This window comes from Herpailurus yagouaroundi, unplaced genomic scaffold, assembly GCF_014898765.1.
Source record: "Herpailurus yagouaroundi ecotype Mexico unplaced genomic scaffold, PumYag 139, whole genome shotgun sequence".
Lineage (NCBI taxonomy): Eukaryota > Metazoa > Chordata > Mammalia > Carnivora > Felidae > Herpailurus > Herpailurus yagouaroundi.
In genome coordinates, this window is record NW_024412394.1 from 12,408,787 (window position 1) to 12,431,670 (window position 22,884).

The 22,884-nt window shown below is 47.3% G+C and overlaps 1 protein-coding gene across 3 annotated transcripts in view; it reads right to left on the reverse strand.

Annotated features, from left to right (window-relative positions):
- Window positions 1–2,948: 2,948 nt before the first annotated feature.
- RCAN2 (regulator of calcineurin 2) overlaps window positions 2,949–22,884 on the reverse strand; it is a 275,947-nt gene continuing 256,011 nt past the window's right edge. For all 3 annotated transcript variants that reach the window (XM_040473685.1, XM_040473683.1, XM_040473684.1), the window contains one exon: window positions 2,949–5,536. In XM_040473685.1, the coding sequence (XP_040329619.1) occupies window positions 5,376–5,536 (161 nt within the window). In that variant the 3' untranslated portion in view covers window positions 2,949–5,375. The remainder of the gene's footprint in view (window positions 5,537–22,884) is intronic.

A 22,884-nucleotide genomic window follows, 5' to 3' on the forward strand; every position in this document is an offset into this window, starting at 1 on the left:
CAGTGATGATGAACCCAGCTATTCAAAGCCGTCTTTTCAAGCTTAAATTGGGTGCTAGGGGGTCAAGTCCTCACACTGGAGTATCTATCTGGACATTTAGGGCTGTTGCTTTCTGTTAGGGTGCTTCTGTCAGAGCGGGGTGTCTCGCATGATGAACCGAGGCGCATACTCCCTGGCTGAAAACCCTTCTCTTGTGCTTTAAACGAATCCCAAACCCCCCAGCTTGGCCTGCCACGTTCCCCAGAGCCCAGGCCCGGCCCTCTTTCCCACCCACATTTAGGGCATGCTCCCCCTCATCCTGTGCTCCCCTGTGCTGATGACACCCTGCGGGCTCCTCCCACGTGAGGAGGACTTTCCAAATCCATGGCCTTCACCCCTGCTGCCCAGAATGCTCTTCTCGTCCTTGGATGGCCCATTTTTCTTCAGTTCAGCTTCAAGGTCACCCCTTCGGAGAGGCTGACCCTGACCGTGGTCTTCCACTTATATTCTCTGTCTTCATAGTGTGCTCTTGCTTTTCCTCACTGTGCTTGCCTACCAGAACTTGTCATTCTTTATTTGCTTATCTCTGTGTTTATTATCACTTCCCCACACTAGACCCTCCTTCCTGAAACGGCAGGGACAATACCTACCACGTTCACCACTGTTTCTGGTGTCAGGCACACAGTAGTTCCTTGGTAAATATCTGTCACCTGAACGAACAGTGCCTCACCCAGTGCTTAAGGTCTTTGCTTTCTATTCTACAAAATACTTATAGATTTGAAAGGAGCGCTGTGTATACGTGTGGAAGTATCTCCCAGACATCAGATGAATGAGATGTGTCTTTAGGATGAGGGCATTCCAAATCCTTTTCGCAACCAGGCGTTCCTTCCTCCGGTACTCAGTTGAGGTATAATTTACATACCATATATGGTACATATTTGAAATGAGTTTTACAGGGGCGCCTGGGTGGCGCAGTCGGTTAAGCGCCCGACATCAGCTCAGGTCACGATCTCGCGGTCCGTGAGTTCGAGCCCCGCGTCGGGCTCTGGGCTGATGGCTCGGAGCCTGGAGCCTGTTTCCGATTCTGTGTCTCCCTCTCTCTCTGCCCCTCCCCCGTTCAGGCTCTGTCTCTCTCTGTCCCAAAAATAAATACACGTTGAGAAAAAAAATTAAAAAAAAAAAAATGAAATGAGTTTTACATATGCATACATCCAAGGAGGTCTAGATGGAATGTTTGTAGCTCCTTTTAGGGGAAGGCTGGCAGGTGTCCCCTTTCATTCAATACCCTCCAAAAGGTGACCACTATTATAATTTCTATCTACATAGGTCAGTTTTGACTGTTTCTTAACATCATAAATGGAGTCATACATCACGTCTATCTTTTCACGTCTGTCTTTTTACTCAAGAGTATGATTTTGTGGGGCACCTGGGTGGCTCAGTTGGTTAAGCATCCGACTCTTGATTTCAGCTCAGGTCACGATCTCTCAGTTCCTGAGTTCAAGCCCCACACCGGACTCCTTGCTGGCAGCACAGAGCCTGCTTGGGATTCTTGCTCCCTCTCCCTCTCAGGAGAAACAAACCTTAAAAAAGTAGGGTTTTGAGATATATCCGTATTGTTATATATCTCAGTAATTTGTGTTTCTTTTTTAAAAATTTTTTTTAACGTTTTATTTATTTTTGAGACCGAGGGAGACAGAGCATGAACAGGGGAGGGGCAGAGAGAGGGAGATACAGAATCTGAAACAGGCTCCAGGCTCTGAGCCGTCAGCACAGAGCCTGACACGGGGCTCGAACTCACGGACAGTGAGATCGTGACCTGAGCCGAAGTCGGCTGCTTATCCGACTGAGCCACCCAGGCGCCCCAGGAATTTGTGTTTCTATTGCTTTGTAATTCTCTTCTGTGCGAATGTACTGCAGTTCAGTATTCATTCTACAACTGAAGGACATTCGGGTTGTATCCAATTAACGGCTATTATAAGCAATGCTCCTGGGGACATTCCTGTACGGGTGTTTTGGTAGACGTGAGAACACCTATCTGCTGCTTGTATGTCCTGGGGCCCTGGAATGGGATCGCTTCCAGATTGGCATATGTTTGACCTTCAAACAGCGTTCCCAGGTGGCAGTGACAGTTTAGTTCGCCTCGTTCCATATCGTCACCAGTGCTTCATAGTGCCTCGTGTTTAATTTTGGCCATTCGGATAGGTGTGTGGTATACCTCCTGGAGGTTTTGATTTGCATTTCTCTGATGAGAAAGGACGCTGAATACCTTTTTAATGTTTATGAACCAGATGGGTATTTTGGGTTTGGGTGTGTATGCGTGAGGTGCCTGTGTATATGGAGCACCCATTTAGGTAGTTTGACCATTTTTACAAGACGACTTGTCTGCCTTTTTCGTATTGATTTGCAGGAATTCTTCTCGTGTTTTAGTTCTGCGTCATTTAAAAACTATATGTATTGCAAATATCTTCTCCCAGTCTGAGACTTTCCTGTTAACTCTCCTAATGGTGTAATTTGAGAGACAGACGCTCTTAATTGTAACGAAATACCATGTACCCCATCTTGTACTTTATGATCGTGCACTTTGTGTTCTACATAATAAAACGTTTCCCACTTTGGGTTTCTTACAGTGCTTTAAACTAAAGAAGAGTGTGGGAGAGATGTTTCAAGAGGGTCCTTAGTACATTTGAAATGGCCTTTCAGACCGACATGTTTGAAGCATGACAATAAGATAGTGCCCCTTATCAGAGCCCAACCCATCTCTTTATGCCTTGCTCAAATTTCCTGTTCCTTCAGGAGATGGTTGCCACCCAGCTTCCCCCTCTGCTCCTTTCAGTAAGAACTCAGAGAAGTGAATCTCACCTGTTGGTAACTTTTTAGAAAGACTATTAGAGGCTGCATTGCACTCTTTCACAATTACCACTCAAAAATAGCTAAGAAAGACAACACAGAAATTATACTACACGGACAAAGAGTCATTCACCAGGTATATTTGAAGTCTAAGCTCTTTTGAGCTATACACGTGCACAAATGATTCAGTTGGTGGAAATCTCCCCTTCCCCTCCATATTTAAACTTTTCAAACTTAAAATAGTGATAAAGAGATTTGCATAATGTGCGTCATGGAAATGCTGAGGCAATTCTGACTTTCACAGTGCAGGAGGCTCTGCTGAAACCCTTCCAGGAGTCCTTCCAGTTTCTTACTGATCTCCTGGGAAAAGTTCCTCCTCCCCCCTCCCCAAACCCAGCCTAATGAAAGAAGTACTTGACCTGAGACAGATTAACATCGAAACTTTGCAATAAATGTCACCAAGAGTAACCAGTTCGGTCATACGCTCCACTGTGTTTTTATTTTGTGTAACACAGAATGGTCATTTCAACTTTCACTAAATTTGGCTGCAAATGACTGATGGTACCTGCTCTAAAACACGTCAAAAATTATCTCCAAATATTTTTCTCAGCCAGATCTCCTTAGAACTTGCATTCTGAAAATTCTGAATAGTTTAGAAAGTCAAATGACCCTCAGAGGACTAAGAGATTCAGGACAAAATGGCCGACTGCTGCAGCTCTCCGTTAGTCTCAGGAGCTCAGAAAATATTTCTTCCACTAGAGGGCAGCATTTCTCCACTCCTAAGTCTAATCTTTCATTTGTTAAGGAAAAACCAAAAACCTCCACAGCAAAGGAAAGTCAAAGCATTTGCTTATTATACACTCCTCAGATTTTATTTTTGAAAGGAGCCTTCATTTTTCGTATGGCAACTCAGGGTTTTACAAGCAATGCTGTCCTCAGTTTCACCTGTACTGTGTCCAGTACTATATTGCTATATTCACAGTAGAACGGACTTTAATTTCTGAGTGATCAGTCTGTTTTAAGTTTCTGATGAAACTTACATACACCTTAGTCAAAAACCACAACAATCCTTCCATAAGTTGGCTATGTTCTTGTTCTTGTGTGTTTCTCTGAGGCTTGGGTAATGAAAGTATTTCCCCTCTCCATTGTAACTGGCGTTTGCATCTAAAGTAATTCGTTAAATGTACAGGAGTAGATGAGGCCTTGCACATATAGCAGAAGGTAATGGTTTTATAGGTGTATCTTCTGTAATGCACTTCGGGCTACAGAAATAGAAATATCACATGTGACGAAAACAAATGTTTTTGAGCAACATGGCCATTGCATGAGTAGGATTGGTATACGTTTATCTACTATCCTTTCCTTTTTCAAATGCTCAGTGGCTGCTACGTTCTGGTGATTTAGCTTCATCCAAATCGTCTACAACGGACACTTGCGCCTTGCCTTTATTTAAAAACAAGTGTTCTCGATAGCAAAGATGTTGGCTAATCATTTATATATTGGCATGAGAAGTTTTGTGCCCTTTCAAAATTCAGCATTATCCATAATAGAGTGTAATATTATCAGATTATCTGTATTAGTATATGAATGCATTCATAAGCAATGCACGTATCATGTTTGTAAGCAGCTAATGGCTGAACAGTCACTAAATAAAAAACATCCAGATTTTAAAAGCACAGCTGAAACATTTGTACAAATATACAAAGAGAAAAAAACAATCATTCAGACACCATGAAACTTTTATAATAAATAGGTTTGTCTGAAATCGGTCTCTATCACCCTGGACAAGCCTCCCCAGTGAGGCTGGGAAAGTTCTATACGGAAGTGGTGTTCAAAATCTACTGAGGAATATCTTTGGGGCCAAGCTCAGTGCTGCCTCCAGGAATTTTAACAGAGCTATGAAGTATTGACTCAAAATAGTGGATATACCCAGACTTTTTGAGCTGGAGGATGCTAGTAAGTTTTCTAATCTAGATAGGACATGGCTGGATGCTGACAATCTGTGAGTTATAGTATATCCTCGAATCATGAAAATAAATGCTGGTGATCATGCATGTCCTGGGAATGTCGGGATGCAGAGGACTGAGTGAGACCAGATAGGGATATCTCATGCAGTCAAAGTCAAGTTTACTTATGGTCCTACTTAAGTGGCCAGGAAGAAACAACGCACACACGTCAGGACTGGGACTGAAACAGATCACAAACAACACAGGTGCTATTTGTTACTGATGTCTCTGGCTTGGATCAACAAGAGAGAGTGAAGATATAGGCTGTGCTGATTCTTTAATAAGAAAATACTACTTTTTTTTTTTTCTAGAACCTTCTAAATAATGGATTATGCTTGATGGGTATGATATGATCAGGAAACATAATCACCTTTTCCTAGCCCTTTTGTCCGAGAGGCTTGATTACAAGGAAGGAATCTCAAACAACCAAACACCCAGGGATTGAAAGGCAATTATTTTTTTTTTTCGACAAACAAACAACAGAGGGAAAAAAAAGCATGATAAAGAGGAGACAGATATTATCGTTGAGGCGGAGCGGTGAGCTCAGTTGGACACGGAGGGTGGCAGGCCAGGACGCCGGGTTTGGATGATTTTTGGCTTTGGGGAAGTCTTTGGATCCTCTTCTTCCTCTATGTCACTGTCACACACGTGCACGACGACACTTGGGGTGGACTCAGTCCCTGCATGGAGCTCATACTTCTCTCCTGAAAAGCAAGAAAAGCAGAGGTGATAAAGCGGAAGGGAGCCCGGAGCAGATTCTTCGGCAAATTTCCTTCTGCAAGGAAGAAGACAGTGTCACAGTGTCTCAGGAAGCCTGGGTCTTATCCAAGAATGGCGGGGGGCGTTGGAAAATGGAGTGAGATCACTCTGTCATTGTGTCCCTGTTCTACCACCTATAACCAGACAACCCTGAGTGGGCCACTCACCCTCCTGGAGCCTCAGCACTCTCAACTGTAAACTTCAACACGGTCGTAGCCACAACCCACAGGACCGTGGTGATGACATAATAGGTCTGGTAGGGAGTTCTCAGTTTCTTCTGTTTCCCATCATTGTTGCTAACTGCTGAGTGACCTTGAGCCAACAGCTTCACTCGTTCACCTTCTGGACAGCACAGTCTCCAAGGTCTCCTCCAGCCTCATACTTCTTATGGCCAGAGCCACCCCAGGAGGGAATAAGGCAGGATCATCACTTGTCTGGGATTTGCGGTGGTTACTGGGGGATGGGGTTCGATGGCTGCCGAGGTCCCTTCAAGTTATAAGAGTCTGTCCTTCTTGACTGGCTCATCTTATAGTCAGATGGCTGTTAAGCTCACTGGCTTCGTGCTTTTGTTTTATCTCAGGAGGTATTTACTGAGCATTCCCCATGGGCTAGCCTATTGCTGGTGATAAGGCTACAGGCACAAGAGCACAGCCCTGCGGCCACATGCAGACACAGGAAGTACCAGAAGATACCATGGTAAGCACTAGCGTGGCAAAATATGTCAAGGACTGTGGGGCCAAACTGTAAGGAGAAAGTGACACTGAAAGGCTTCCCAGTAGAGGCGACGATTGACGTGGGTATAAATGACAAGTCGAAGACCTCCAGGCGGTCTCCATCTGCATGCTTTAACTTCTCAATTTAACTGTTGACACACTCATCATCTTCTGACATCCCAACCTTCACTTCCCATCCTTCACGATGGGGAAAAATCTAGACACAAACTGCCGCATCCTCGCTCCTACTGATAAAGGAAATATTCAACTTTCACGCTTGTGGGCTCTGCCCCTGGGCTCCCAGGGAAGCTATATTTAAAAAAAAAAATTTTTTTTAATGTTTATTTATTTTTGAGACAGAGAGAGAGCATGTGTGGGGTGGGGGGGGGGGGGGGGGGGAGAGAGGGGAGACAATGAATTCGAATCCGGCATCAGGCTCCGTGCTGACAGCTCGGAGCCTGATGTGGGACTTGAACTCATGAACCGCGAGATCATGACCTGAGCTGAAGTGGGATGCTCAACCGACTGAGCCACCCAGGTGACCCTCAGGGAAGCTATACTTTAACATTTACCAAGGTCAACATGACTTGGCAAAACCTCTAAAGCATGGGCTGTATTTCTGCCCTGCTCACACATCTTAAGTCAGCTTCGTTAAACAACAACAACAACAACAACAACAACAACAGGGGCACCTGGGCGGTACAGTTGGTTAAGCATCTGACTCTTGATCTCAGCTCAGGTCATGATCTCACAGTGTGTGAGTTCAAGCCCCACGTGGGGTTCTGTGCGGATGGTGCGGAGCCTGCTGGAGATTCGGTGTCTCCTTATCTCTGTCCCTCCCCAGCTGTGCTCTCTCTTTCTCTCAAAATAAATAAATAACCTGAAAAAAATAAAAATAAAAGGCAAAACAAAACAACGACACAACCCAAAACACCAAAAAAAGAGCATTCCAAACAGAAGAAGAACAAAAAAAACCCCTCCGTGGTTCCCAGAAGATTAAAGTCGTACAGCCTTGCAAAGACTAAAAACATAAAGTCTGTACCTGTCTGGAGTGCCCTTTGTTGTGATGGTTTGTAACTCTTTCTGTAAAAAGCATACCTAACCCTGTCCCCAAATGTTCCTTCCTCAGAGCACTCTCTTTGTAAAGCCTGTGCATTCTGGGCAGCTGTCCTAACTTGGGCTCAAATAAAACTCTCTTCCTTTCTCTTTAACATTTTAGGAAAGGTTTGTTCACTTTTGTGTCCGCACGACCAAAGCAGCTACTTTTCTCTGGCCTAGGCTCACCTCTCTTTGCGAGCTTCCTAAAACCTGCCCTCCCTCCAGGATGAGAGGCCGATACCACCCAGTCCAGAAGCCTTGCCTGTCATCCCCAATCTGTAGTGGGAAGTGTCCCTTCCGGCCGGCCGGAGCAAGTACGGTCAGTTTCGGGGCCGGGGTACTGTGTATGTGCCGCTCGGTACATCTTGGTGAGCACCCACGGTGAAAACAGCAAATGCTTACGAGGTACAGGCTTAAAATCTGGGCGCTGGCATAAAGGGGTGAGGAGCACTACTCATGTAACAAGTGTCAAAGCTCTTCTAAGTGATGCTGGGAAGGACGTGAACGTTCAGAGTCTGCTATTGTTATGGGGTGAATTGTGTCCCCCCCGCAAAGACGTCTAAGTCCTAATCCCCGGTACCTGTGACAATGACCTTACGGGGTTCTTGGAGATGATTAAGTTAAAATGAGGCCATTAGGGTAGATCCCTAATCCAGGATGACTGGTGTCCTTACAAAAAGGGGAAGTTGGGACGCAGGCCCTCACCACAGCCCAGGAGCTACCAGAAGCCGGGAGAGGCTCCTGGGAAAGGTCCTTCCCTAGCGCCTTCAGAGGGAGGGAGGCCCTGCTGACACCTTGGTCCCGAACTTGTAACTCCAGAACTTGAGTCAGTACATTGTTTAAAATGTTTACTCATTTCTGAGAGAGAGAGAGAGAGCGGGCAGAGAAGATCTGAATCGGGCTCACACTGACAGCAGAGAGCCCGACACGGGGCTCAAACTCACGAGCCAGCCTCGAGATCATGGCCGGAGCCGGAGTAGGAAGCTTAACCGCCCGAGCCGCCCAGGAACCCCAATACCTTTTCTGAAGCCCCTCAGCTCGTGTTTCCGTGGCAACCTTGGCAAACTAATATAGCCACATGCTGCTAAAAGTGTTCTCTTTCTGTTAAGGGTCAGAGAAGTCTTCGCTGGGCTGCCCTTGACATCCTGGTGTGGAGAGCAGAGGCTTTCCTGGGTGAGGGAGAGGAATAGCTCACAAAAATGGAGTGGTTCAGCTCCAGGATTTCCCCAGGGGATTGGCAGGAGCCGAGAGTGACAGCACTGGCCAGAGCCATAGGAATAGGGCTCATAAAGACTCTATCCTTTCGAGTCTAGATTTGGTGAAATTGCAGGGAGCGAGAATTGCGTCAGCGGGTGTGAAATCTCTGGCAGAAGGGAGCGGAGGTGGACCGGTGTGGAATCAGGAGGGGACAGTGACACAAACAGGAGCAGAAGCAGGAAAGAGAAACTTGCCGCCCTCATTCATGCTTGGCTTTGTCTCCCTGCAGCCGGGATTGTTGGCATTACGGGAACCGCGTGGCAACCCGCTCTGAAGTCGTGAGAACGCTCACACCTACAGCTGTGGTGTATATGCGTCGATGCTTATTCAATGGTGCTCTGCCCTCCTCTGAGGTATTTTGTCATTGTAACCAAAACCCCCGGGGCAGAAGAACCGCACGCGCACGCGAAGGACAGGAATCTCCATGACGTGGCTCCGGCGTAAAAGTTGCCTGTGAGGCTCCGGGCCAGGGGTGGGCAGACCTGGCGGGTGGCATCTCGGAGCAGGGCTTCTCGAGCTGCTCACAGCTTAGAGGCGCTACTTGTTGAAAACAGAGTTGACAGCGGGGCTCCTGGTTGGCTCGGGCATCCGCTCAGGTCGCGATCTCCCCGGCTTCGTGGGTTCCAGTCCCGCAGCGGGCTCTGAGCCTGCTTGGGATTCTCTCTTTCCCTTTCTCTCTGCCCCTCCCCTGCTTGTGCCATCTCTGTCTCTTTCAAAAGAAATAAATAAACTTAAAAAAAAAATAGTTTACTGGTATGAGGATGCGACCCTGCCTATTCTGAGTGACATCTCCTTTGGTAGCCAGCATCCCCTGGTGCTTCTCGGTGTTAAAGGGCAGCCACCGTTCCGGGGATTCACGTGGCGGGCTGGAGGCTGTGGTCCCGCCAGGGCGCGGGCATGCACCCAGCGTGCCTCCTCCCTGCCTCCCTCCTGCATGCTAATTTTTCATCGGAAAGTGCGAACGGTGCAGGGAGAGGGCAGGAGGGATGCATAGCGGGAAAGCAGCCAGGACTTATCAGCTCGCGAGCCCCCCCCCCCAGCAGCTCGAATTAATCTGTGGTCTTCTTTCTCATCTTTGTTTTCTGGGGGGTACAGCAACCCCTCCGGGTGCCACCGCAAACGGCGGGCGATGACTTCGCTGTACCCAAGCTTTCCAAAATGCTCTCCTTCCTCTGGGGATGCTCTGCAAATTCTGTATGAGAGACGCCCTCCAACAAGAGAAGGAGAAAGGAACGAGTACACAAATAAGGCCATTTTTTTTTTGCATCCAGGATGTCTTGCAAATTCTCAGGTTTGGAGGAGTGGCACTTCTTGGAGGGACACCAATGGCTGCTGGAGTCCCGCGCGTCGCCCTGTCGCTTGCGATGCAGGGAGAGGCGATGGCAGTCTCAGGATGATGGGACAGAATTTGCTGTCACCCAGCAAAAGCGTGGAGACTGTGAGGCCGGCGGGGGAAGGGGTGGTGGCAGGTCCCTGGCCAAGGGGCTGACCAGACACCCTGCCCCTTTCCTTACTCGTTGGCCAGAAGCTAGTTGCCAGCTTTATATGTATTTATATTCATATTACAGTTTTTTTGATGTTTATTATTTTTGAGAGAGAGAGACAGAGCATGAGCGGGGGAGGGGCAGAGACAGAGGGAGACACAGAAGCCGAAACAGGCTCCAGGCTCCGAGCTGTCAGCCCAGAGCCCAATGCGGGGCTCGAACTCACGGACCGCGAGATTATGACCTGAGCCGAAGTAGGACGCTCAACCGAGTGAGCCACCCAGGCGCCCCTCTATTTATATTTGTATCGTAGTACAATGTATATAATGAAGCAAGCCTTTTAATTAAGTCACTTGTTTGCCCTGGCTTGCTTAAAGAACACTCTTGTAAAGATACGTCTAGTTGCAAGGTGTTTATCAATTCCAACCTGAGTGAGTGTTTTCCTTTTAGGCCAGATGTGCCGGGGGTACACTCGGGATGGAACAGGAAAGCTCAGGGCCTTGCTCGGTACGGGGCAGCTTTATGTTGAGCACGTGGAGCTAAGACAGTCAGACTACTTGGTCGTAGAGAGACTTTATTGCTGTGATCCCATTAACTCTGACATTTCACTGTTCTATATTTGGAAACTTTCTTACTATCAAAATCCAGCAAAGCTTAACAGCTGCTAAGAGCCCACAAAATAAAAAAGAAATAGCTTTGGTGTTGCTGGATTGAATTCTTCTTTTTTTGGCTTCTCTTTCCCTTTGGGCTTCAGCTAATTCCTCTGCCACCAGGGCTGACTTCAATGCTGTCACCCTGCATGGTGACCAACTGGGCTTGGTGGGGGACAAGGAGCCCGTGGGGCCCTGGCCACTCAGGATGGGTCTGTCCTGCCACACCACACTGAGCACGGCCACAGCGTTTCTTTGAAAGGACAAGCAGAGGGTCACCTATCACACTCCCAATCCTCAAGTCTGTATTCAAACTGTCCTTTCCCCTGTGAGCAGAAAGGAGGCCGGAGCCAAAAGCTTCCAGAAAGTACATCACGCGGGGTCTTCCACCTACCCCTGTTGAAATGAATTCCCAGCCGAGCACGTGCAAACTCTTCCAGCACGTGGCCAAAAGTGAAACTGTCATTCAGGCCTTTGGAAGTGATGTAGGCGTGGCCACTGTTCGAAATAAATGTCAAATTCTGTCGCCTCTTTTTCTGAGTGGATGGAGACAGGTTGATGACAAGGTCCTGATTCCTGCGGGTCTGGAGGACATGGAGGTGTCCACGGGCTGCCTCCTGTTCTCAGGAGGGAGAAGGTCACATCCCTGTCTGCGGGGGGTGGGGGGGCACCTGGGGGATGTGGTGACACAGTTCTGTCACACTCACAGAGATGTGTGTTGGTGACCGCTGGTCCCAGTACCCCTGGAAGTTCTCCATCACGCTGACCCCTTTGGCTTATGGGTCAGGAGTTGGCTCCTTCTTGGATTCTCTCTAAAATAATCAATGTGATTATGCACAGTGTCTAAAAATCAGCATAATGAGATGCGTTCAAGGCAGGGAGATGTTACAGTGCTATATTTGCATATATTACAGCAGAGCTGAGACCGTTCAGATTCCTGGTAAGAAAACTCTCGAGATGGCAGGAAAGGGAGACCCTCCTGTGACTTGAGTGCCTCCTTGCACAAGTCCTTACCTGAGCTCTGCCAAAGAGATGGGACCCCTGTCCCAGAGGCTTTCAAAAGACTGCAGGGTCTAGCAGGCACGAGACTAGGGTTTGCTCTATTCCTCACGTGGCTTCCATTCATCTCTGAAAGATTCTCTCTCTGGAACATCATGAGCTCCCACTTTCTGTCTCTATGAGATGCTATGTCCCCAGCCTGGTCTCACACCTGCACCTCTCTGGCCTTAGGGACATCTCTGCAAAAGTCTTCTAGTCTTCTCCAAACTCACATATCCACAGTAGAATTATTTATGTTCCCTGTCAATCTATGTGTCCTCTCCAGCTATCACATTTCTCAGGGAGGTTCTATCTCCTAGGTGCCAAATCTGTAGAGTTGGTCACCTTGGAAGCTTCTCTGCCTTCCATCCATGGTAGTTAAGCCATCACAGAGCATTATTCAACACTGCTCTGAAACATTTCTCCATACGTTCCCTTGCTACCCTGCTTACAATGCCTGCATTCACGGTTCACCACTTCCCACCCGAATGCTCTCAGCTGATGACCCCACCACAGGAACTAACGTCCACTGCCGGAATAAGCTTCCTAACACGACGTTTGGAGATGTCACCTCATCCTGGGCCAGCGATGTGACGCTGAGAGATATATAACATTCTACGCCCCAGTTTTCCTCATCTGCGAAATGGGAATAACCATTACATCACCGCGCTACGAAATAAGGAAATATTTGTCAGATACTTTAAAGCCCTCCTCAGATGCATGACATGATTATTTAATGATTATTTAGGGTGATGTTGTGGTCAGTGCGGCTGCCCAAAATAATTTCCCGTTTTCAGTGTGATGAACCAACCTGGTCACACGGCCAGACAGTTCGAGAATTAAGAAATGAATAATTGCAAAGAGTTTTTATTCAGTCCAGTCACTGTTGTAAGCAGCAAGAGGGGTGGATGGTGACACGCGGAGTCCCATGAAGGGCAGAGGGGTGTCCTAAATCCCGACCCTCAAAATTAACTGACCCTTGTTTTCTTTACCACTCCCCACCCCCACTGGTAAGTTTCTCTCCTTTTTCCTGTCTCCCCACCCTTTTCCACACTTGTGTTCCCACAAGAAGGAAGACCTCACGATGCTTTTGAAATGACATCTCTCTCTCTTTTTTCTTTCTGAGATCGTGTGAATCACTTGTGTATAACGCCTAGTTATAGCACCTTTTCTATTATACATTAGTTGTTTCATCTGGTGACGTTTTACGTTCCAAGCTGCTGCAGTGGTGGCCGTAGTGACAGATGCGGCTTCAGGTATATGTAAATGCTCCAAAAACATGTTACTGGGTCGTGACACGCTTTTGACACGCTTCTGCCATGTCCAGTACGCACTCACACATTTGCCTCCTATTGTTTAACGTGTGTAAGTTTTAGCTTTTCCGCTAAGCAGAAAACCAAGTAAGGGCAGGTATTTACTCCGTTTTCAGCGTGCCGGCCGTGGTAGGACACGGGAGGTGTCACGGAAACTCGCCATCCGCTTTACACACGGCAACTATTTACCGCGCCGTCGCTAAATGCCAGATGCGTCTCTAAGTCCTTCACGCAAATTGGATATTTAATTATGACGACAGCTCTGTACTGTGGGCGTCATCCTCTCTGGGTTATGCAGGAGGAAACTGACATCACCGAGGAAGTCAATGGCAGAGCCGGGGTTCAAACTCAGGCCTGTCTGACCTCAAAGAACGTGCTTGCAGTCACTCTCCGGCTCTGTCTGTCCTGACTCCCGTGGTGTTCACCTATGACAAGAGCTGAGTTTAACTTTCACTTTAACGTATCTTTAAGGCAACTTCTAGTTTAGCGAATAGTTGCTCTCTAGCTAAAGAGGAACTATTTATTCCTTCTGCATCCTGTCTCTTCTTGTTCTGGCCAATTGCTAGTTATCCTAGGCATGGTCTCCTTGACAATGAATCGTCGCAAATGATAACACTTAATCATTATGAAAAGAAATACTCTATACTATACATTATAAAAGGATTTGACTTACATCTCGTATGGTAGCTTTGGTCTCTGGCGTTGGGGGGATGTTTCCTTCTGGATTTAATTTTATTATCTTTCATATGAAAGGCGAATTCTCAACAGGAGATTTAGTGTCATAGCAGACTGACTGTGCTCGGCAGAGATGGCCATCAAATTTCTTGCTAAACATTACTCTTCAAGAACCTTGCCACTCATGGGGCACCTGGGTGGCGCAGTCGGTTAAGTGTCCGACTTCAGCCAGGTCACGATCTCGCGGTCTGTGAGTTCGAGCCCCGCGTCACGCTCTGGGCTGATGGCTCAGAGCCTGGAGCCTGTTTCCGATTCTGTGTCTCCCTCTCTCTCTGCCCCTCCCCCGTTCATGCTCTGTCTCTCTCTGTCCCAAAAATAAATAAACGTTGAAAAAAAAATTTATAAAAAAAAAAAAAAAAGAACCTTGCCACTCATTCATGGAGGACTGTTCCCACTGTGGTCCCTCCCTTCAAATCTGGACAGGCCTTTATTTAAAAAAACTTTTTTTAAACGTTTATTCATTTTTGAGAGACAAGAGAGAGCAGAGCGTGAGCGGGGGGAGTGGGGAGCGGGGCACAGAATCCAAAGCAGTCTCCAGGCTCTGAGCTGTCAGCACAGAGCCCAATGCGGGGCTCGAACACAAGGACCGCGAGATCATGACCTGAGCCTAAGTCGGATGCTTAAGGGACTGAGTCACCCAGGCACTCCTGGACAGGCCTTTATGACTGACTGCCTTGACTAGTATCCTGCCGCAGAAGTAACCGGTGTGAATTCTGAGTCAGGTCACAAAAACACCATGCACGTCCACCTTGCTCTGTCAGGATGCTCATTTCTGGAACCTCGCCTCCACGTTGTAAGGAAGTCCAAGCAGCCCATGAAGAGGCTCGCATGGAGAGGAACCAGGGGCCCTGACCCACAGCTCATCTGAGCTTTCAGCCACACTGGCTTGCCAGCCCTGAGAGTAAACCATCTTGAAAGCAGATTTGCTGGTCCCGGCTGAGCTGCCCCAGGAACACTGCAAGCAGCAGACATGAGAATGAGCTCTCCCCCAAGCCCTGCCTGAGTAGCAGATCCGTGAACAAAATAAGTGGCAGTGTTTCAAGGCCTTCATTTTGGGATCGTTGTTATGTAGCAATCGATAAGTCGTTGGTCACACACGTTCTCTTTGTTCGGAAGCAAGCTGAGCTACGAAATTGACTTGAAATTAATTGCCTGTGTTTTATCCTCTTTCTCTGCTCAGGTGCTACATTCGACTGGACACCACCCCAGTTCCCGTCCTTCCTTCCTTATGGACGAAGCTCCACAGAGGGACCTCTCTCTGTGGCCGCTCTCTCACTCCCCTCCAGCGGAAGCGGAGAGGTGACTCTGGGGAAAAGACCTGCCCCTGCTGAGCTCGCCCTCTCCACTTTTCCCTTTGGGCCATCCCTGCCTGCAAAGGTCCTGTGCCCTTCTCTGCACTGGGCCATGTGCCAAGGCCCCCGGAGGAGACCCAGCCCATGTGGGGTGGTCTGTGGCAGGCATGGCGAGTTAAACTCTGGGTTCTGGATTTCAGCGTTAGGAAACCTGGGCTGGGGTTCACCGCGGCCACATTCTCAGCCTCGGTGTCTCATCAGAAACAAAGCTGGCACTATTCATCTCATCTGTCTTATTCTGACCTACCCTTCAATGAGTTCTCAACCCGACCGGGAAAACAAAGGCATCTGTTATTAATCGGCATTGAATTTAAGAATGGATGAGGGCTTCTCAAGGCCCGTGCTAAGAACACTTCCAGCAGGACCTTTGAACATAGATAGAACCATGCTGGGTGCTGAGCGCTGAGCTTTGGTTTAAGTCAAGAGCCAAGATGAGGAATTTTCAGTAAGATGAGGAATAGGGATTCTAATATTAAAACACGTTTAGGCTTATCATATGTAAAAGGCACTGCAAACCCCCCTCCCCAGTATTTTTATTGTGAACGTGCTATTTTCAAGAGGAAATAGAAGCATCAGTTCTGATGTATGGAACAAGCAACGAGGAATTTCTATGTGTTAGTTTTATCAAACATGCTGCCTGTTGATGGGACTGAAAACAGGGACTGAGGGCCGAGTTCAGCATAATTAGAAATGTGCTTGAAAGGTGTTCATTCACACTTAAGGGGCACCTGGGTGACTCAGTCGGTTAAGCATCCTACTCTTGCTTCTGGCGCAGGTGATGCTCTCACAGTTTGCGAGTTCAAGCCCTGAATCGGGCTCCGCACTGCTTGGGATTCTCTCTCCCTCTCTCTCTGCCCCTACCTTGCTCACGCGTTGTCTCTCCAAAATAAATAAATAAACTTAAAAAAAAAAAAAAAAGGTATTCACACTTAGATTCCCTTTCCTTTCACGTATCAGGTTTAGGACTTAAATTTGGCAGGGTGGGGAAGGGGAAGAAAGTTGCCAAGCCCCGGTAAACCTGTCCCTTGTCAACAGCAGAGACAGAGGCTGCTGGCCCTATGTAGCACTCAGAGGACTGGGGAGGAGGGGCAGGACAGCCCCCCTGCGGGAAGCAGGGGTGCGGCGACCTGCACTTCCTTTCTTCCACCAAGACCCGGGCTGCTGTCTAAAGTCACCATGTCTTTTAAACCTCTCTCAATCCAGGCAGGGCTAATGCTGGTTTGATGTGGGGCCACAAGCTTTCCTCAAGAGAAAGAGTTTTGGGGAAAAGCATCAGGAAGCTTCCAGAAGTGATACCACCCTCCCCCACAGCCCTCCATACGCGATTTAACAGTATTTTTAAGTTCTCTTCCGGCATTCTTGTCTTCCCCTATTTTTCCAAAGGGAAGCAAAGAGAGCGTGTGCGTGTGCGTGCGTGCGTGCCCACTCATGCGTCTGGAAGGGGCACAGGCGTGGGTGCACTTCTCTGGACGGCTCCCCTCTCTCCTCGCCCCTCCTCCGTCTGCTCCACACTGGTACCTCTGACCCCCTCCTAGGCACTCCTTGCCTCTATGTCTTTCTCGAATTTGAGACCCACCTGATAAATGCTGCAAAGGTGTAATTACTATGGTTCTCAAACAAGGGTGCTAAGTTTTTTTTTGTTTTTTGTTTTTCACAGGGACAGGGTTGGGTGGGGATGCTGGCATTCAGTAGGTGATGCGCGAAAATGCTAAATGGACCACAGGGCGTAGGGCCATCCGTTCCAAAATATCACAGATTTCACACTAAGAAACATGGCGCTAAGAGCTTGATGCAGGCACTTACGTTTTAATAAAAGGCTAAGATATGATTTAAAAATCAAGTGACCAAAACCAGGTAATACATATTGAGCACTCACCATGTCCTGTGCTGGACATGGAGATTCATTTGGGCTATCTAATTTGATGACTGCAACAATCTGGTTTTACCGTTGAGGCACACAGAGAAATTAAGAAACTTTCTCAAGGTCACACAGCTAATAAAAGGTGGTGCCTGGGTTTAAACTCACATCCCAAGTTGGAGTCATCATTGTAAAGCAAGAGAAATCTCTTTCTTCATGTTGGAGCCTCTCTGACGGCTACAAAAATAAAAGAGGAGATATTTCAGGGAGGAGGGGCTCTTCCTGGAGACTTTGCAAATCACAGCTGTCTGTTTACAGGCTCAGTCTGGGGGTGGAGAAAGAACTTATTTTCTAAGTAGAAGTGGAAAGAGGCTTCAAGATTAAAAGAAATATTCCAGGGAGGAAGAAACATTCCAGAGAGAGAAGTCCTTTGCAATTTTTTCTCTCGCGGATACCTCTGTGTTTCCATGAGCTCCCTTCTCATTTTGATAGACCCCCAAAGAAAAATGCTGTAGGTAGTCTTGAGGGTGGGGTCAAATCATTGAATAGCAACTCTGTCCCTTGTCCTTCATGCAGCAGCTGCTTCTGTTAAAGAATGCCCTAGAAGCTTGGGAGGCAAAGAGTAAAAGCAAAGCACAGACCAACCAAAGTCCGTGGGAAGTTCAGAGAACAAACCCATGTGAAGAGCAACCACGGCCACCTCAAAGGAGAGGGGCACTGTTCTCGCTGGCAGGGAGACACTATTCCAAGTGCTTTACGTACTTTAATTCATGTAATGGCACAGAAAACATCTCTCAGAGGATGTCCTGATAAACAGTTCTGCTCTGAACAGAACGACCACAGCAACCACCATGGATCTGATAGTTCCTGTGTGCCAGGAACTGGGCTGAGTACCTCATGTATACTAATTATTCCATCTTCACGATGATCTTGCAGGTTGCCCCATAATCACCATTAAAAAATAAAGAGGTGCAGAGAAGTGAAGTAAATTGCTCAAGGTCCACCTCCAACAAGTGGCGCTAGGATTCCAATCCAGGCATGCCGAGGCCAAAGCATGACCACCATGTTGCCTGCACTCAGGTCTAGTGTGAGCTCATGTCAGGAAATTATTATCCATAGAAACGACTGGGGTTCTTCCTCCTTACCTCCCATCCTCAGTCCCAACCCACATCAAAGTAGGAAACCAGAAAGGATCCTTGGTAAAAGGGGGTAGGAAGAGAGGGAGAGAAGGGGTGGGGAAGAGAGGTAGAAGGACAGAGAACACTTCTGTTGTTGGGTTATAAGAGGTGTTCTAGTTCAATAAAAGAAAGTTTGTTTGTCTTTTGGGGGTTTCCCTCTAAGACTGGATGAGGTGGGGCTGTGTACCTTCAATCCCTCCTGAGTCATTTAGGACCTAAAGTACTTCATGGGGACAACTGACTGACTGAGGACCTGAATTAGTGGTTGAGCCAAGGAAGTAGAATCCTACAAGGAAGGTATGGACAAGAAAGACTAAGGAAACCGTGGAGGGAGGAGGATTGGGAAGATAAAGAGAGACTCTGAAGCCTGTGGGGGGGGGGGCTCATCCACCCAGGTGAGAGAAAAGTAGCAACATAGGGAAAGAAAGAGACGCTTGGTCAAAGAGGCATGAGGATTTGCTCTCTGGAAGTAACCATTGTGTTTGACCTTGGCTGATATTAGGGGCCTGGCTAAGGGCATAGCTCTAGGGATGGTCAGGTGTCTTTTCTGTTGTTCTACAATGTGCATATTTTACCTGGGAAGGAAGAAAAAGAAGAATTTTATATTGCTACTCATCAGTGATTAAAAATAATTGTGGGGGCACCTGGGTGGCTCAGTCAGTGAAGCATCCAACTCTTGATTCCGATCGGCTCAGGTCATGATCTCACAGTTCAGGGGATCGAGCCCTGCATCAGGCTCCGTGCTGGCAGCGTGGAGCTTGCTTGGGATTCATTCTCTCTCTCTCTCTCTCTCTCTCTCTCTCTCTCAAAAATAAACAAATAAACTTAAAAAAAAACATAAAAATAATTGTGGAGTACATGCTGAGAAGAAAAGCTTTTCGAACATTAATTTTTCCAGGGAAGATTCTTTGAAAGGAGATGGAAAATTCTGAGCATGTGGTCCAATATCACAAATCTGCGTGCCTCGGGTGGGGGATGACGGAGGAGATGGTGTGAGCGGAAATCCTGGAGCCTGACTGTTTTATTTGCTTTTCATATCTGTGACCAGGAAATAGCAGTTGTTGAACAAGAACTGAGGCTTATATAATAGTCATACATATGCACCCAAAATATAGGTGTTCATCTATATTTAAAAAATAGAATTTGCTCTACCTTTGAATCAATGAGCCTGAAATAGAAACTCTTTCTTCCTTATAAGTTACATGAATTAATGAAATATATTTTCCTTGTAGAGGAAACGCTGTATACTAAGCAGCAAACCAGCAAAACTGCTTTACTATGGCATGTTTTGATGGAGAGGAATTTGGAAAAAGGAAAAAGGCTAAATATAGCAGATGTTCGCAACTTGAAACTTGGGCACCATTTTAAGCCCTGCTCTGCAGTTAACTAAAATTGATCTCCCTAACAAGATCTAAAAATAGCAGGAGGAAAAAAAGGAACAGACAATGACTTTTCATATCGTTCTCTGCAGGCATTTTCAGTGACAATGAACATGACCTTCCAGAGCCATCCTAGAGAGCAGAATAAAGGCTGGCATTTCACATCTCACTTCTGATTTACCACCCATTTAGTACATTGTAACATCTTTGTGTTTCCATTTTTGCTGATTGGTATAGATAAGCTGGCTTGCTGGGCTGGGTTTTTGTGTTTCCTATTTTGCTGTGTATCTGAAAAGAACATAGCACCCGTACTCTTTCTGGAGTCAGGAATCCCAGATGTTATAAAATAAATCAAAATACATATTCGATTCATTTTCTTCTTGGTCTAAGCCCACCTTCTTTTGTCTAGATGATTGATGATGTGCTTCTCTAAATTCACCAGGAGGAATTATGTAAATGTAGAGGGCCTCTGTTTGATAGACACGGTAACTGTCCTTTAAACAGAGCAGAAGAAGGCAAATCCTGATTGGCATGTTCCGGAGGACGAGAGAGAAAAGCACCGAATGGACCTTGGAGGCCTGGGTGTGTTGTCGGGCACTTCCAATAAGCCCAGAAACAAAATGTGGAGGAACAAATTGTGTAAGTTGTTCCACATTTGTAAAACTCCCTCTTGCAACACTCTTGAATTTCTTCTAGAGAAATTAATTTTACCGTTCAGGAGACCTCTCTGGCTTCTCACACTTTTCACTCCCCAGGACAAAGGCGCTGGCTCAATCAAATCTTTCTGCTTCTTGCCTATGGCAGAGGTACCTGTTTCAACTTACCAGCTGTGTAGCCTTGGGCAAGCTACTTACCCACTCTGTGCCTCACATTCCCCAGCTGTGTAAATGAGGAGAAGTACAATTCCTGTGTCACAGACTTGCTGTGGGCATTAAATGAGATAATATACTAAGGTGTTTAGAACAGTGCCTGGCCCATTATATTAGTAAGCCCTAATATATGTTTTAACTGTTCTTTCTATTTAAAATGCTTTTCCTAATTTATCTATTTTACTTAGTTTGGATCAAAAACAGAACATACAGTCTTGGGGACAATAGTTAAGAAGGTTTGAAATTGTGCCTCTCCCATTTTCCTGATATAAACTTGTTCTCTCTGCAACGAATAGAACCAGACTTGCTTCTCCAGGGTGATGTGGCCCTTGTGTCTGAAGAGGTGTTGTAACAGCCTGTGAAGGATTTCAAAGGAATCCCACGGGCTTGGGTTTGATCACGGTTCCACTGTAATTGCACTCTCAACGCTTATTTCCAGAGCCTCTCTGGAAGTTCCAGGGAGCTTGCGCTGGCCCTCTCTGGAAGGGGGTCACCAGGGTTCCTTTCCTGATGAAGGAAAGGGGGCACCATGTTGCCCCTGCTTGTTGGAGCCTCCGTGAAAGAGTCTTGGTGATGTCCGTCATTGCCTTTCAGGGTGGCTGGACGCGTCAGAGCTCCCACTGAGGTGGGATCCTGAACCTGGGTGCCATCTTGCCCCGGATCCCTGCTCCATGATGCTCTTTCTTCAGACTTAATTCTTCCCGGCAGCTTCGGATTTCCATGTCTCTAATCAGTCAGTCCGCTCTCCCAATTTTGTGGGGTTGGTCACCCCTCCCAGGCCAACCCCATTCCTCTGACCCTTTGAGTTGCTCTCTCTGCTCTCATTCTGCTGTGTTTCTGCACTCCTGGAACGGAGGCAGCCATCCCTTCATGTGGAATGAGTTATCATTTGTTACTGAAATGATTCTGCCAGAGGATTAAAAATGAATCTCACGAAATCATTTTTTTTTTCCCCAGACAGAAACGCTAGAAGTCCTCCCCTTGGAGAAAACATTAATTTAGTGTTGCCTGATGCAGTCTGGCGAAAGCCGTAAGAAAGCAACAATTTGCCAGTGAAGGAATTATCTCTAGGCAGGCTAATGGCTCTGGTCTAGTCACTCATTCATGCATGCATTCATTCATTCAATATTTATTGAACATCAACTTGCAAGGTGCTTTCAGGCGCTGGGAGTACCAGAATGAATAAAACATGCTCTCCCCCCTCAGAAAGTAGAGACTGAGAATCAGATGATAGAAAATCACCAGAGGAGGGAGCGAGCATTTGTGCCAAGGGCCAAGAGGAGACTGAAGAAGCGAGTCCTCGCCCGGGCACCTTGTGGGGAGGGGAGCGGAGATGGGCATGGGAGGGACGCAGGGTGTGGCTGTGCTCCTTCACAGGTGCGGCGGAAAGGGCCACCGGGGGCCCACGCTTCTAATATAACCTCTGTGATATTTTCAACTCAGTTGTTGGCTCCAGATCACCCGTCTGTGTGGAGCGAAGAAGCTTCAAGGACACAGGAAAAGGACAAATGGGTAACTAAATAAAGAGAAGCAGACTCAGACTGCTGGCAAAGGATGCAGAGAGAGCTAGCCCAGAAAACGCATCCGAATGGCAGCTGTTCCAGGGGACGCAGTGTCGGGCATCCCTAAAAAAGCAGAAAACCCTCACTATCCGCTCTTACACACGCAGTGCACAGGCCTTCATTTGCACACTGGCCAGGCCCGGGTTTGGCTTTCTGAAAGTCACAGTGGCATTAAAGAGAACTGCCGACTCAGGGTCGGGATAAAGGTTTTGCCAGCATCCTAGGCCTGACGTGTGCTGAGGCCACCAGTATCCTCAATCAAAGGCCATGGGATCTGGCCCCAGATCTCATGGAGTCAGAGGAGCCAGGCTGGACACTTCTCTCTGCCACCACCCAGCTGCGTCACCTTGGGCAAATTCGCTCACCTCTCTACAGCTTAGTGTTCTCATCTGTCAAGTGGGGGTATTAATGATTGCTCTCTCTGTGCAGAGCACTTCAGAGTACATTTACTTGGTAAAGGGAAAGTCAAGCCCGGAGTTTAGCAGCACCACTCAAGTAAAAGGGATGCATTTTAAACGGCTGTTGATGAGTTCCTCACAACTCTGAAAAGAACCCCCTTTTTTCCTCTGCCTCTTTAAGACCATTTCATTCCTGGGGCGCCCGCGTGGCTCAGCCGGTTGAGCGTCCGACTTCAGCTCAGGTCATGATCTCGTGGTCCGTGGGTTCGAGCCCCATGTCAGGCTCTGTGCTGACAGCTTCGGATTCTGTGTCTGCCTCTCTCACTGCCCCTCCCCCGCTCACGCTCTGTCTCTGTCTCAAAAATGAATACACTTTAAAACAATCTTTTTAAGACCATTTCGGCCCTCC